Consider the following 17,406-nt stretch of genomic DNA (forward strand, 5'->3'; position numbering starts at 1 on the left):
TAAGGGGGTTTAAGTGCCCAGTGGTCAAGTGGTTAGCCACATCCCTACTGATGGAGGTTGGGTCTGCTTCCACATTACTGGGATGCATGGTCTTGTTGCGTTCAGGAGATGGCAAAGAATCTACTTTTTATAAATTGTATTTGGAGGCTCAGTGTCTTGTAATAAAAAGAAAGTCGGGTCCACCGGAATCTCCTGATCACTAAGCCTTTGGGCAATTTTCCGGACCTCCCCCAGAAACCTTTTATTCTGGGGCAGGAACAAAAAAAAAATATGAACCAACGTCCCTCCTTTCCCCCCCGCATAGCCAGCATTTATCTGGTATGTCTGGATCACATCTATGTAAAACGGTTTTACTGCGACAGGATCTTAAAATTTGTCTCCTGCATTCTTATGTAAACCAAGGATTCAAACATGTTACGTATTATCTTGTTCTGTTGCTCTTCCGAGAAAACCCGGTCTATCACTATCTCCCACCTTCTAAAGAAAGGCAACCGGAAGGTGCAACCAACAATGCACTCTTATTGGTTGTGAGTGGTTGTACCGGCGCAAATAAATATTAAATATTGCGTGTTAATATAAATTAAATTATTTGGTCTGCTGCAGTTGTGGTGTACTCCACCAGGTGGTGCAGTTGTGCAAAATATTAAAGTGTATTCGTACAGTTTGTACTCCTGCGCTGACCTTAAAATATAAATGAATATGTATATATCTGTGACATTCATACACCAGCTCTTGTGAATCGTTATCTCTAAATCTGTGATACATTCACATATATAGAAACAAAAATGTAAAAATGATATAAAACACAAAATATATGAGCCCCTTCTCCCCTGCAAACTCTTAAGCGCGTCTGCGCTATCAAAATACGGAACTATAAATACACTAAATAGTCCAGTGCAATCGTGCATTAATACAATGTCCTCAAAAAGCGTGCCTCCAGTAAGTGCAGGAATTTGTGCCTTGCTGCAAAAAAAAATTTGTGACTTTGCCATAGCGTCACCACCACCTCCTATTGCGCTATGCTCTCACCAGATTCAAAAAGGTAAACTGCATATAATCATATGGTGTACGGTTTCCTCTTCTGGTTCCCGAATCTCTGCGCTCCAACTACATGGTGTAGTACGTTTTAACAAGTTTTATTCATGAAACATTAAAAACGAATTTTACACTCACATGTTCCTGTGCCCAAGCCGGCACTAGCCTGTCCAGCATCACTGCTACCTTCCCGGCGTGCGTTCCAAGCCTTAACCGTGGTGCGTTCCAGCGGACGAAAACGCCTGTGCGGTATCGTTCCAGGGGTCAAGGATCGTGTGGTGTGAAAAAGATGTGTGGTACCCCCGCGCCCCGTACACCATATGACTATATGCAGTTTACCTTTTTGAATCTGGTGAGAGCATAGCGCAATAGGAGGTGGTGGTGACACTATAAGGTGGCAAAGTCACAAAAAAAATGTTTGCAGCAAGGCACAAATTCCTGCACTTACTGGAGGCACGCTTTTTGAGGACATTGTATTAATGCACGATTGCACTGGACTATTTAGTGTATTTATAGTTCCGTATTTAGATTAATAGCGCAGACACGCTTAAGAGTTTGCAGGGGAGAAGGGGGTTCATATATTTTGTGTTTTATATAATTTTTACATTTTTGTTTCTATATATGTGAATGTATCACAGATTTAGAGATAACGATTCACAAGAGCTGGTGTATGAATGTCACGGATATATACATATTCATTTATATTTTAAGGTCAGCGCAGGAGTACAAACTGTACGAATACACTTTAATATAATGCACTCTTATTAGAAAGGGTTTGATGCAACATAGCACTCCCAGTACAGTATTCCTCGAACGTTTTTAGCGTTCGCTCATATCTACTCTGTAAAATCAAATTATCAATGAAATGTCTCAAGTCAATGCCCTCCAAATATCTACTCGGTAAGGTAAGAGACCTGTTATTTCCTGTAACTTAGGCCAGGTTCCTGATCTCACAAAGCTTGCTCTATCATACCAAGTGGTCCCTTCCTGGGCAATAAGGGTGAGTCTAATGTCGATAGTTTACTTTTAGAAAAAAGCCTGTATCCCACCCGAAGGGTAGGTCCTATCAAGGGGTGCATTTTTATGCTTTTCGGGAGGTCCCTAAAACACCAAGTGGCTCGTTGCAATAAGACATTGCTCTGGGCCTTCTCTAGATCAGTCCAGGTTTTCCATTCCCTTTGTCGACCCAAGACGATCAAGTGGCTCAACAAAGCTGCCTGATAATATTTAGACAAATCTGGCTCCCCCGGACCTCCATACATTTTAGGCAAGGACAACAAGGGTCCCCTAATTCTTGGGTGTTTATTTGCCCATATAAATCTGGAAAACAAAGATTGTACCGTTTGAAAAAGTATTTGCGCATGGCAATAGGGAGTGTATGAAATGAATACAAAAATGTTGGTACAATATTAATTTTAATATTACACCTCACAAACCAAGAGTGGAACCCCTTCTGCCACCTCTCCAAGAGAATTCGTACTCTAGATAGTAATGGTGGAAAATTAAGCCTGTATATGTGTGAAAGATCCGCCGGAATAAAAGTTCCCAGGTACTTCAGGTGCTTGATCTGTCCATTTAAATTTGAAAATGGACTTCAAAACAGCACTTAAAAAAAATAAATAAAAAAAAAAAAAAGTCGCAACCCCCATCGCTTCAGATTTTGAAAAGTTAATCTTAAAATTTGATAGAGAACCATATATCTCCATTTCCTGAAGGTTAGGGAGAGATACTATCGGGTTGGTCAGTGTGTACAACATATCATCCGCATTAGGCAGAAATGTTGTACTCTATCCTCCCACCGACAACCACCCAATGTCTGCGTTCAATCGGATCCTACTCAATAGAGGCTCTACAGACAAGGCAAATAGGATTGGGGATAGTGGACACCCCTGTATGGTCCCCGTTAGATACCTTGAAAAGTGGGCACAAGACTCCATTTACCTTTACCTGGGCAGAAGGGTGGGTATAACTACTCGCGATCCATTGAACCATATTATTTCCCAATCTTACAAAAAAACAAATTGCCAGTCAATATGGTCAAAACCTTTTTCTGCATCGGTCCCCAAAAATACACATGAAGTTTGGGATGTGTGTGCTAAATGGATCAGATTCAAGGTCTTAATTGTGTTATCCCAAGCTTCCCGCATTGCACAAACCTTACCAGGTCTTTATGGACCAGGGAGGGTATCTGCCATTGAAGCCGCGTTGCCAGGATTTTAGAAAAGATCTTCAGATCCGTATTCAGGAGAGATATCGGTCTATAGCTCCCGCACGGAGATGGGTCCTTACCTTCCTCAGGCAGAATCGTAATCAAGGCTTTCAAAGATTCTGTACAGGCATACCCCGCTTTAAGTACACTCACTTTACATACACTCGCGAGTAAGGACATACCTGCGAGTGTATGTAAAGTGCCTTACAAGTACTGTACGGACATTTTGCAGCTGCAGTAGAAGGAGCTGAAGCTACGAGAGCATACCCCACCCTGTTCCAGTGTGCCCCTGACACCCCCACTACAGCCCCTGAGACCTCAACTACACCCTAGAAGTGAAAAAGGGTATTGTTTCACTTTAAGTACATTTTCATTTTACATACATGCTCTGGTCCCATTGTGTACTTAAAAGTGGGGTATGCCTGTATAGAAGGAGCTTGTTTTACCTAATCCATTATACATTTTTACAAGATATGGTCCTAATATAGGGAAAAGGAGTTTATAGTATTGAAAAACTTTTTTTTTCCCCATGCTGAAAAAATGATCGTGTGTACGCGCCATTAGACTGACAGCCTGATAATCCTCACATAAGTACACAACAGTAGTTATGGTAAGCCTGGAGTACAGCTAGGAGACCCGATCTCGGGTAATCACATGTGAAGAGACAACAGAGGAGGGGGGGGGGGGGGCATACTGATAACTGGGCTCTTAAACCCCCTTAAAGCGGATTTCCACCCTATTTTTCAACTTATCAGCATTAGTTTTAACACTGCCCCTTTAAATACATTTGGGATGTTTTTTTTTTTTCTTTTAAAAACTCACGTTTTTATCCCTGAGTGTCATACCCCCCCCCCCCCCGCGCCGCGGCGGAATGGCCTCCCCACCGCATCCAGCGCTGCTATGCCTCCTGGGAGACCGCACTGACTGATGTTGTCACCGCACTGACTGATGTTGTCACCGCACTGATGGGCACTAATAATGTTGTCACCGCACTGATGGGCACTAATAATGTTGTCACCGCACTGATGGGCACCAATAATGTCACCGCACTGATGGGCACCAATAATGTCACCGCACTGATGGGCACCAATATCACCGCACTGATGGGCACTAATAATGTTGTCACCGCACTGATGGGCACCAATGTCACCGCACTGATGGGCACCAATGTCACCGCACTGATGGGCACTAATAATGTTGTCACCATCACACTGATGGGCACTAATGTCACCACTGCACTGATGGGCACTAATGTTGTCACCGCACTGATGGGCACTAATAATGTTGTCACCGCACTGATGGGCACTAATAATGTTGCCACCGCACTGATGGGCACTAATAATGTTGCCACCGCACTGATGGGCACTAATAATGTCACCGCACTGATGGGCACTAATAATGTTGTCACCGCACTGATATAAGGCACTGGTGCCACTGCACAGATAATGAACTGGTGTCACCACACTAATGGGCACTGATAATGCACTGGTGGGCACTGACATTTGGGTCTGGTTGTGGTTCTGGGGCCGATGCGGGGTGCTGTGCCGGGGGCCGATGCGGGGTGCTGTGCCGGGGGCCGATGCGGTGGGCAATGTTATGGTGGCAACGTGCTGTGCTGGGGGAAGAAGGAAGCAGGAGGAACTCAGCACAGGGATGGTGGGAACCCCTCATAATGGGCACAGCGGGTGTACAGACCCAGGAAACCAGCACAGGGATGGTGGGAATCCCTCATAATGGGCACATCGGGTGTACAGACCCGGGAACTCAGCACAGGGATGGTGGGAACCCCTCATAATGGGCACAGCAGGTGTACAGACCCGGGAACTCAGCACAGGGATGGTGGGAACCCCTCATAATGGGCACAGTGGGTGTACAGACCCGGGAACTCAGTGCAGGGATGGTGGGAATCCCTCATGAAGGGTTCCCACCATTCCTGTTCTGTGCTGACTTCCTGTGGCTGTACTCCTGCTGTGCCCATTATGAGCGTACGAATCCGAATTGAGTTTCGGATACGAAACAACGGCTAATGCGAAACGGAACTAAACAAAAATAATTTATTGACAGTGAACATGTCTGGTATATGTATACACACCACATATATAACAAGAGATATATATCATCTTGTTATGTAGATATATCTGCACAGGAACAAATCATTTCGTATATTTACTGGTTCCTGGAAGGAGGAGGGGAGGAGAGGTTTGCATAGATAAGGGGCGGTAACTTCCTCTGACACTCCCGTTGCTATTGAAACCTGATCTGAAACCATTACACTGCTTGTACAGCACTGAGCATGTGCGAGGCTGAAATCCAGGAAGTCATACAGTCTGGCTTCATGATGCCCACACTTAAGATGGCCCCATTCAATTTCTGTATTATAAAGTGTCTAAATGCTGTAACAACCTAACAAAACGGACCTTAGTTTACAGACTAACTGTAGTAGAATACATTAAGCTTGTGTATTACAGGGGTTTTCATATTTAGTTTTTATTTTTAAAATTGTGGCCGGAACTCCGCTTTAATAACCAGACCAATTTTCAGCTTTCGGGGCTCACATTTTGAATGACATTTAGTCATACAACTCTGTACCCATATGAAAATTGTTGTCCTTTTTTTTCCCCCACACAAATAGAGCTTTATTTCGGTGGTATTTAATCACGGTTGGGTTTTTTATTTTTGTGCTATGAAAATATATATATATATATATATATATATATATATATATAGTTACCGTCATAAAATTTTGCAAATTAGTAAAATTTCTTCATAAATTTTGGCCAAAATTTATACTGCTACATATCTTTGGTAAAAATAACCCAAATTGGTGTATATTATTTGGTCTTTATGCAATTATAGAGTCCACAAGCTATGGTGCCAATATCTAAAAATTGATCAAACCTGAAGTACTGACAGCCTATCTCATTTCTTGAGACCCTAACATGACAGAAAAGTACAACTACCCCCCCCCCCCCCCAAATGACCCCTTTTTTGAAATAAGACATTCCAATGTATTTAGAAAGAGGCATGGTGAGTTTTTGTGAAGTTGTCATTTTTTCCCTCACAATTTTTTGCACAAAAACAAGAACCCCCCTTTTCCCACAACATTGTCATATTAGCAGGTAATTTCTCACACACATATGCATACCACAAAATACACCCCAAAACACATTCTGCTATTACTCCCAAGTATGAGAGGCTTTTACACAGCGTGGTCATATACAGAGGCCCAACATGCAGGGAGCACCTTCAGGCCAATTCTGATATTTCTCTCCTACATGTAAATTATATATACCTAGAGAATACAATGGCGGTTGTTGCAACTTTTTCTCTTGCACGGTATTTGCACAGCAATTTTTCGAACGCATTTATTTATTTTTTTAACAGTTTTGTGCTAAAAAAAAAGAAAAAAAAAAAAAACAAAACACACACAACAAAGCAAACACACAACAACACACTACAGTTAGCCCAATGTTTTTGCATAATGTGAAAGATGAAGTTACGCCAAGTAAATAGATACCCAACGTGTCACCCTGCAAAATTGTGGAATAGCGCCAAACTTAGCTACTTAAAAAATCCCCATAGGCGACGCATTAAATATTTTTACTGGTTACAGAGGAGGTCTAGGGCCAAAATTATTACTCTCGATCCAACGTTCGCAGCGATACCCCAAATGTGTGGTTTGAACATCGTTTTCATATGTGGGCAGGACTTGCGTATGTGTTCGCTTCTGTATGCGAGCACACCGGGACAGGGACGCTTTAATAATATAAATATATATATATATATATATATATATATATATATATATATATATATATATATATATATATATATATATATATATATATATATATATATATATATATATATATATATATATATATATATATATATATATATATTTATATTTTTTTTTTTTTTTTTTTTTTTTTTTTTCTTATTGAAGATTTTACTTTTAGTTTGACACATTTTTCCACCGAAAAAATTTTGATCACTTTTATTACTATTACAAGGAATGCAAACATCCCTTGTAATAGGAATATGGCATGACGGGTCCTCTTCACAGTGACAGATGGGGTCAATAAGACCCCACATCTCACCTCTAGGCTGGGAAGCCTGAATAAAAAAAAATAGAAAAAAAATTAATAAAAAAAAAAAAAAACACACACGATCCTGGCTTTGATCGTATCAGTGAGTCGGTAGAAGCTCCGAAGGGCGGCGGTCGATGTCCCCTCTCACCTCCGGTAAGAACGATCAAGCAGTGGAAGAGCCACTATGATCATTCTTGGTGTGTAGGGAATCGCCGGCTGAAAGAGCAGATATCTGAATGATGGCTGTAGCTGCACACATCATTCAGATATCCCTGCACAAAGGATGTCATATGACGGCCAGCAGGCGGGAAGTGGTTAAAGCACTTTTTTTTTAATATAAAAACACAAAAGATGTCCTTTTATACAATATTTCTAACACATAGCATGTACATACCAAAAATGACACCCCAAAATAGATTCTCCTACTCCTCCCGAGTACGGCGATACCACATGTGAGACTTAAACAGCCTGGCCACATACAGAGGCAGAGTATGGCAGGGATGTATGGATCTCGCCCCCTCTCCTACTGTACCAATCGGTACAGAGAGGGGAGAGCAAAACCGGCGTCATGACATGACACCAGTTTGTTTACAAGTGATCGCTTTGTCAAATGGAGCAATCACACGATCAGCGGCCATTTACCGAGATGCGCTGGGTCCTCTGGACCCGGCGGTCACAGGCACTCCCGTGTGCGCTCTCCAGGGAGGACATGCTCCCAAAGTTAAGAAACCGCCCTGTAGCCATCTTTCGGCTATGGGTCGGTTATTAAATGGTGTTAAACAAAAAAAAAAAAAAAAAAAACAGGCTAATGCTCCCAAGGAAGGCTGCTAACAGGCTTACAACAAAAAAAAATAGTCACATGTTCTGCATAAAGTATAGTCCACAATCCATGCTACTGGCGCTGTGACTCCCGAATGGGCTCTTAAAAAAAAAAAAAAAAAAAAAAGGAATAAATGTATTCCTCTCTAATCACTGTGCCAAGCTTATTTACCTTTCCGTTTAGTCTTCTAGCTGAATGCACCAATTCACATTTATAAGCTAAATAAATGAACCAGGGGGCTCATTTATGAAAAGTGTGCCGGCAGGAAAAAAAAAAAAAAAAAAAAACACAACACACACACACACACACACACACACACACTTGTTAATGCAACCATAATAAATTGTTTAAATTTTAACTCTGCACCGGTTGTTACTGGCAAAAATGTATATATTTATATTTTTAAACATACGCGCCTCTGACATATGACAATGCAATGAAATCTGTCAGCATATTGTTTCTGCAATAAACATAAAAATGCAGACATCTAGATAACCAAAAGTAATGCAACACAAAAGCAACCATACAAAGTTCTCTATGGCAAACCATAAACATCTAGGTAACAAAGAAGCCCTCAATTTTTTTTTCTTTATATACTCTAGGAGGCAGAAGCCATGAGGACACAGGTCAGTAAAAAATGTACAGTGTAGAACTATGGATACATAGACAATTAAACCTCTCAGCTATTGAGAAATTAGAGGGATATTAAAAGGCAATTAAAACCAACCCCCCCCCCCCCCCCACACACACACACACACACACACACACAGCCATATATACACACACACACACACACACACACGTTTTACTTCCATTTTTTCTTCTATTGGTTGAACTGGATGGACTTGTGACTTTTTCAACCTAACTATACAGTATAACCTGCTCTTGTGCAGGGGTTTTGCAAAGAGCAGCCCTGATCCTCCACTTCTCGGGTCCCCCCCAGCACTCCTGGCCCCTCCAAGAAGCTTGCTATGGGGATTCGCGAGCTGCTGCGTGCCCATTAAGGGTGGCCCCCTTGAGGTGTCATCATTGGGTGGCCCCCGCCCCTTGGTTATTCAAGAACTGTCAGGTGGCAGAGCTGACAGCAGGAGTCTAGCCCCCCCCCCCCCCTTTGGTTGGTGGTGGCGTTAATCGGGATAGAGGCTGGATTTACTTCAGGAGACATTGAAAAAAATAAAAAATAAAGAAACACAAAAGTAATTGTCAAAAACGTGTTATTTGACACATTTTTTGTTAAATAGGGGGTTGTACTCATTCACATGGGGGGGCCGGGAACCGGAGGTCCTCTTGTTAAAATCCCACCGGCTGCAGATCATGCCAGGTGCAACTTTCATGCAACGTTTGAGGGTTTACATTGAAGTCTGTGGCCCAAAGTCAGACCAAAGTAGTGCAGGAGCTACCTTAAAGTTGCTGCGACTAAGCCGCACAGATATGAAGGGACCCCTAAGTGGCATGACAAGTGTGAATGGGGCCTTAAACTTTTTCCCTAGTTTTCCTTTATCTCTGAAACTGCAAAAGGCAGGAGCTCTCAGTCAGTCATAGTACTATGCATATAGTCAGGTCAAAAAAATAAAAAATAAAAGTTCATCCAGGTCAAGCATAAAAAATAAATAAAAAATAAATAAAAATTTAATAACAACAACAACATTATTATTTCAATTCAATATGCACTTCTGCACTCACCAAGAAACACAATGTTTAGAGCAGGGATCTTCAAACTACGGCCCTCCAGCTGTTGCGGAACTACACATGCCATGAGGCATTGCAAGACTGACATTCACTGACATGACTAGGCATGATGGGAATTGCAGTTCCTGAACAACTGGAGGGCCATAGTTTGAGGACCCCTGGTTTAGAGCATCCAAAACCGTAATAGTTCTATACTGGATACAGTATGTCAGCATACATTTGCAGAGATTATTCTGCTAAAGTCCATAAAAAGGTGCATAATAAAAAGGATTTTTTTTTTTACAAAATTGGTATTTTAGTTCTGTGCAGACAAAAATACCCAAGACACAAGTTGGTGGTGCCAATGGTGGTATAATTGTGCACATTTACACTAGTATAGTGTGCCAACCTACATGCCCTGTGCAGACATCAACGGTCTTGCTTCCAAGAAAAGGGATGCAATAAATCAATACCATCAGATTTTATAATCCACAGCAATCAACCATGCAAGGCAACAATAAATGTACCGTATACACACACACGTGTGTGTGTGTGTGTGTGTGTGTGTGTGTGTGTGTGTGTGTGTGTGTGTGTGTATACAATGCGAGAAAAAACACACACACACACACACACACACACACACACACACACACACACACACACACACACACACTAGAGCTGCACGATTAATTGCGGAGAGAATCGCGATTTCGATTCAACGCGCCCGCGATCTCCCCGTGGGATGACCCGTGATTCTGTGTTCACCGCTGGTTCCACGTACCCAGCGTGGAACGCAAATGCCGCCGACATCGAAACAGACATCAGCAGCCTGCACCGCTGGATAGATGCCTGAACTCTCACAACAGTAGTTTGTATCCATGCGCCACCCAGTGGTTGCCGGCGGTACTGCTTCTGATCTCACAGTTCTGTACAACTGTGTGTATCCATGCGCCACCCAATGGTTGCTGGCAGTACTGCTTCTGATCTATATAAAAAAAAAAAAGAAACCAGTGATATGTCTCTAATGTTAAAGATCATATAACTCCTATCAAAAGTTTAATTCTGCTTTTTTCATAGGAGTTAAATGATCTTTAACATTAGAGACATATCACTGGTCTCTTTTTTTATATATTCACGCCAACTTGTGCAAACTGAAAAAAGGAAAAAATGTTTCCCACCTGTATAGTATGTAGCAGGGGTGTCTAACATGCAGTCCAAAACTACAATTGTAAAACTTACTAAAAATGTAGACAGAAAAGAAAAACACAAAATAAGTATTATTACTCATTAGATTTACATTTCACAGCCACTGACCACCAATGCGGTGGGAGGGGGGTTTAATTTCACTGCCTGTGACCAACAATCCAGGAGGGATGAGCGGCTAACTTTCAATGCCACTGGTCACCGAAGTTTAATGCTCACTGCCACAGACTACCAACGTAGGCAGAATATAAAAGTTAACGGTCATAAGCATACAAGTGCTACAGGGTGCTATTGCGTTCAGCGAAACCAATACTAGGGACTATTACAGCGTCACTGGCAGCAATGCTGGGGGCCATTACTGCATCCATCGATACCAAAACTGGGGTTTGTTATTGCGTCCATTGACCAATGTTAGAGGGGCTGTTATTACATCCACTCATACCAATATTGGGCTTACTACACTCCAAATATATATACACACACATACCGTATTTATCTGCGTATAACACGCACAGGGGGTAGAAAACGCACCCTAGGGAAGTTTCAGGCAAAACCCTTTCCACAGCCCCCTGCGTAAAAAACGCAGGCACAGTTTACCCTCTATTTTCAGGGTAAAAAAAGTGAGTGTTATACGCCAATAAATACTGTGTGTGTATATATATATATATATATATATATATATATATATATATATATATATATATATATATATATATATATATATATATATATATATATATATATATATAATTTTCCAATTGATCACCATGGATCTAAATGCAAGTACTACATAAGAAAATTTAGTCTTCATTTCTTCCTGTGACAAGTAGCAATTTCCTGGAGCTAATCATGTTAGCCTACGAATGGGTCAGCTCCACCCCTCAGGACAACCCCCTGCTTAAATAAAAGGATGGATTCCCGCATTTACTCAGCATTCTTTTGTCCTTGCTCCAGGACAGCTATCCTGCTACTGAAAGAATGGGAAAAAGAATGAAGGTCCCTACCTAAAAAAGGAGTCCTTGTCAGCAGTAAATTCTCTGCTGATCCGCGATTCCCTGGCAGATGTATGCGGCGTAAATGGTGCAATTGAAGGTCCATGGTGAGCAGCAGCCCCCCCCCCCCTCCGGCTAACTTGTCAATCTGCCATTGATTTTATTATTTTATCTGCAATGCATCTTACTTCATTCAGTGATGTTTCTCTAGATCATACAGATCCCCATATGGCAGGTGTTTGAGTTCCACAAGAGGTTGCAGTGGAATTGAGGCACCTGCCTGGCTGCATATTGGCTATTGGGGTGGGGGACTGGCCATACACTGTAGTTCTGGTTAGGCTATCCTTTAAGGTTTACCAAAACCATGTAGTGGGAGATCAAACAAACCCACTAAAAGGGGTTGTAAACCATGTTTTTCACCTTATTGCATCCTTTCTCAGGCCGACCAACCTCTTCAGACTTTCCAAAGAAGAATATATGTAGAAGGATGACCTATGTCTGCTTTTTAATTCCTCCTTTAAGACTAGTGAGATGCCTTTGGACTGAAAGCAGTGGAATTAAAGGGGCTTCTGAACCATAGGGCGAGGGCCCTGGAGATGCTAGAGCATTGGTTGGTCGATCACCTTTGGAAAGAGCCAGCTAGTTTCTTTACAGAGGTTATAGTATCTGGGTGTCTCAATCGACAGTGGGGAAGGTGGTCCTTCCACAGAAGATTGCCCCTCTTGATCTTGATGGTCTACGCTCTCAAGACAAGCAATTTGATATCAGCAAAAAATGGTACGAGGGTGTTGATGAATGCAGCAGTCTCCACAGTGGCCTGGGCTCAATGGCATCTCAAACACCTTAAGTTTGCTTTACTCCAGCAGCAGGTCAAGCTCACTGTCAGAACCAGTTTGCTCAAGGAAGATTGAAGGGAGCAATTCCTTGATGATTCCTTGAGTTGATGGCAGTATAGGAGACATAACTGACCTTTGCACCACTGTTTTAGGGCCATTGTGCCGATTCAGACAAACCGTAGCACATGTGTCTCATCGGGGAGGAATAAGCAGCCTTTGCAGCACATATTTTTCGGTTGCTGGTGTGCAATCTGTTGTCCCTGTCAGTCCCTCGCCTTCCAGGGGTGGAGAATACATGGAGCAGACACTTTTTGAGCACACGCTTTCTGGATCCCAATATGGCTCAATTGGACGGCCTGGTTATTTGCAAGAAGCAGGTTAGCCCAGGTGGGCATAGCAGAAGAGGTTCAGTGGATGCTAATCGAATCTTGGAAGATATCCTTGAATGCTACATACTATAGCGTGTGGAAAAGATCTTTGGGTGGCAGTGAGTCTCTCATATTGATGTCCTGGAGTTCTTCAAATCGGCCCTAGATTAAGGGCTTAGCTACAGTTCGGTCCAGCTGTCAACCATTTCAGCTCTGTTTGTTGTGTAGAAGACTTGTTTGGTGGCACGTTTTATGCGTGCAACCTTATAGCCAAAACAACCAGACGAGTTTTGTAACACACACACGCTCTATCTCAGCCTCCATATTGTGAGCCGTTTCAAGACAGAGTGGTTCTTAATCCATTTTAGTATTTTCTTCTAAATGTTGGACCTTCTTCATATAAGTTGGGAAGTGGTGCAATCTTCATTGTCTGCAGTTTCAGGAAAGGAAGATTGGTTAAAGGTGGATGCAATTTTTAGGTCCTTATTTCCTCCACGTATCTGCAGAGAACGCAGAAGTTCAGGATGGCAGATAACTGGTTCATCCATCAGCAAGTTCTAAAATAGGTCAACTGGCCCCACCTAGAATAATTTTCCTCTTGGCTAGTCCAAACCATCAGATGGGCAAATGGTAACTTTGGGTCTTTCACCTCCAGAGGGGGTTCATGTGCATTCCACAATGGCAACATCGGCTTTGTAGAGAGGGGGGGGGGGACATATCACACCAGGAAATACTTTAAGGCTGTCAGATGAAAGTCCCCCAATGCTTCCACCTACTATTACTGTTTGGATGTGATGGATGGCCCTTCCCGGGCTTTAGGCACCTTGGTGCTCATTTCTACGCTGTGTGATTTTTTTTTACAACTTTTGCATTCAGCCTGCGTAGTCTCTTGTTGAGCTTTGTTTCGCCTGGTACTACCCTTTTTCATGCTAGCTATATCCCATTTGTAGACTGACGTGATTAGCCCCAAGAATACGGAAAATTGTTACCATAATTTTCCTTTCCTGGGGCTCATGTCAGCCTAGGGTTTCCCATCCTGGTGTTCTGTTGGAAGGTAGTGTTAGGAACGCTGGGGTATGGGGGGAATCCCTCCTTTTATTTGAGCAGGGGTTGTTCTGTGGGGTCAGAGGGGTGGAGCTGACCCATTAATAGGCAGACAGGATAATCCCCAGGAAAGGAAAAAATATGGTAACAATTTTCCGTGGTCTCTACTGTGCACTAAACAGCAATACCAACATATTTGTGTTTTTTTATATCCCCAATCTGTTTGTCGCAGGAAATAATGCTGATGAATGGCAAACACATAATCTTTCTCCCTTTTGAGGGAGAAAAAAAAAAAAAAAAAAAGGAAGCCATCTACAGGCTGCAATCTTCAAGTAGACACTGCTACATTTGGTGTGGACTTCAAAAACCACCTTGAGCGCTCTACTGTAATCAGTAGGGGTCACCAATAGAAATAAAATAGGGCCTTTGTGTGCGTGTGCAGTAGGAAAAAGAAGTATGAAATTGTCCTCTAGCAACAAGACACACAATACCATACACATTTTAGGTATTCTGCCCATCAACTAGATTCTGAGATAAGTATAGCCGATTTTTTTGCCATCTAGACACTAAAAGCCTTTCATACTCCAAATGTCACAAAGTTACTGCTGCACGCACTGACCTTGGGACAGCTTTCTTCAAGTGTTTCTCCCTCATTCGTCTGCATGGGAAAGAAAAATCGGTGTGCAAAATGGTGCAGAATCACACACAGGTATTGTCTAAAAAAGGAGAGAAAATAAAACCTGTTAAAAACTGCAGAAATTTATAATTGGGCACACACACACACACACACACACACACACCTTTTAGTACAAGCGTTTTCAAAAAGTACAGTGGCATACAACTTCCCGCACATGAACACTCATAAAAGCAGTAGAAAAAAAACAAAAAACAACACACACACACTTTAGCCTAGGTTCACATTGATGCGATTTGGCATGTCAAACATGGTACCTATTGCTGGCAATAGCACTGTCTAAAATCGGTGCGATGCCGACTTTATGGTGCCACACCAATTCCCAAAAGTAGCTTCTGCACTACTTTTGGCGACTTTGGGTGCGATTTCAATAGACATCAGTGCAGGGACCCGCATGGTAAGGTTGTCCCGATAATTGTATCGGTACCGATACCAAGCATTTACCCGAGTACTAGTACTCGGGGAAAATGCTTCACCCAATACCCAACTGTGCCTGTATCCTCCGCCAGTTCCCCCCTCGGTGCTGCTCTCCCCCTCCGCGCTCAGTGTCTCCCCTCTGTGCTGCTGCTGTCCTCCTTTCTTCTGCACTCCCCCTCCGCGCTCCATGTCCACCCTCCGTGCTGCTGCTCTCCCCCTCCGCGCTCTGTGACACCTTCCATGTCCCCCTTTGAGCTGTGTCACCCTCCATATCCTCCTCTGTCAGGATGGAGAGCGGCGGTAGGAGCCGCTAAACCCAGCTCCTACCTTTTCTGAATGAACAGAGTCAGTGATCACTGACTCTGTCCATTCACATAACAAACATCGTTACTTGTGTTTACGATGCCTTAGTTTACGAATGGAGAGGAGCCTCTGTCCCCTGTCCATTCATTTTCAGTGCAGCCGAGAAAGGGACGGGGGAATCTGGGTCCTTAGTCCCTTCCTCTGTCTCAAAGGGGAGATGTCAGAGGTCTTTTAAGACCCCTGATATCTCACCAAAGCCCCCCTACAGGGTCACTGAACATGTACGAGAAAAAAAAAAAAAAAAAAAAAAAAAAAAAAAAAAAAAAAAGCAAAGAAGGGGAGTCGGCGAGGGAATACTGCATCTGTCCCCCGCCAACTCTAAACAAAGAACCGAGCCAGCGAACACCACCAATGGCTCGGTTCTCACTGCTCTCTGCTTCCCAGATGCAAAACTATCTACTCCACAACTGTTTTTGATGCCCTTTCCCTAATGCAGTTTCTCTGGAATCGTATAATGTTTATAGTATAACAAGATTGTAAGCCCTAACGAGCAGGACCCTCTTATTCTCCTGCATTGAACTGTATTGGCATCTGTATGGTCTGTCCTCATGTTGTAAAGCAGAAAACACACACACACACACACACATCTAGTATTACAAAAGTTATGGTTTGTTGGGGCCGAGAGCAAAGTGTGACTGTTGGTTGAGTATTTGTTTACGATCTGTTTAAGCCTCTTGCCGACTAGCTCACAGTAGATGTACTGTGAGCGGGAGGCACATCGGCATACTCATGCGTCACAGTGTACTTCCTTGTTTGGTAGGATGCATGCGCACCCCTGAAAAGCTATGGGTAATTTTGGACGATTTTAAAGCATAGTTAGATTTTTAAGACCAGGCACTGTTTTAGAAGCAAATACTACCCCATTGATATGCAAATTAACCAGGTCAGACTAGTTAAAGTCAGGTTACAGGATAGGATGTACATGGGGGGGGGGGGGGGGAACAGTTGTTTAGAAAGACAAAAGAAGCAACATGTGTGCTGGAAGATTTTGGGGAAAGCAGTTGACTAGGCAGAGAACCAAGAAGACTGCATCTCCAATTTGAGTAGTTGATCACTGCTGATCACTGTATTGGTGTCACTAGCAACGTCAGCCAGTGTCAGTTAGCGCTAGATTTCCCGCTACACTACAAGTTGCTGATCAGCGCCATTACCAACATAGTGTCTGAACAGATCAGTAACTGGATCACGATCAGTGTCCACAAAAACACATTTTGACACACACACACACACACACACACACACACACACACACACACAGTGGGGATCGAAAGTTTGGGCACCCCAGGTAAAAATTTGTATTAATGTGCATAATGAAGCCAAGGAAAGATGGAAAAATCTCCAAATTACAGATTAGACATTCTTATAATATGTAAAAAAAAAAAAAAAAAAAGTTAGATTTTATTTCCATCATTTACACTTTCACAATTACAGAAAACAAAAAATGGTGTCTGCAAAAGTTTGGGCACCCTGCAGAATTTATAGCATGCACTGCCCCCTTTGCAAAGCTGAGACCTGCCAGTGTCATGGATTGTTCTCAATCATCATCTGGGAAGACCAGGTGATGTCAATCTCAAAGGTTTTAAATGCCCAGACTCATCTGACCTTGCCCCAACAATCAGCACCATGGGTTCTTCTAAGCAGTTGTCTAGAAAACTGAAACTGAAAA

The 17,406-nt window shown here is 42.6% G+C and overlaps 1 protein-coding gene across 1 annotated transcript in view; it reads right to left on the reverse strand.

Annotated features, from left to right (window-relative positions):
* Positions 1 to 17,406, reverse strand: part of TNRC6B (trinucleotide repeat containing adaptor 6B) — a 512,528-nt gene that overhangs the window by 466,926 nt on the left and 28,196 nt on the right. The window contains 1 exon segment of the mRNA XM_040359579.1: positions 14,886 to 14,982. Within this exon segment, the coding sequence (XP_040215513.1) occupies positions 14,886 to 14,920 (35 nt within the window). The 5' untranslated portion in view covers positions 14,921 to 14,982.

The sequence above is a fragment of the Rana temporaria genome, chromosome 7 (genome assembly GCF_905171775.1).
Source record: "Rana temporaria chromosome 7, aRanTem1.1, whole genome shotgun sequence".
Classification (NCBI taxonomy): Eukaryota; Metazoa; Chordata; class Amphibia; order Anura; family Ranidae; genus Rana; species Rana temporaria.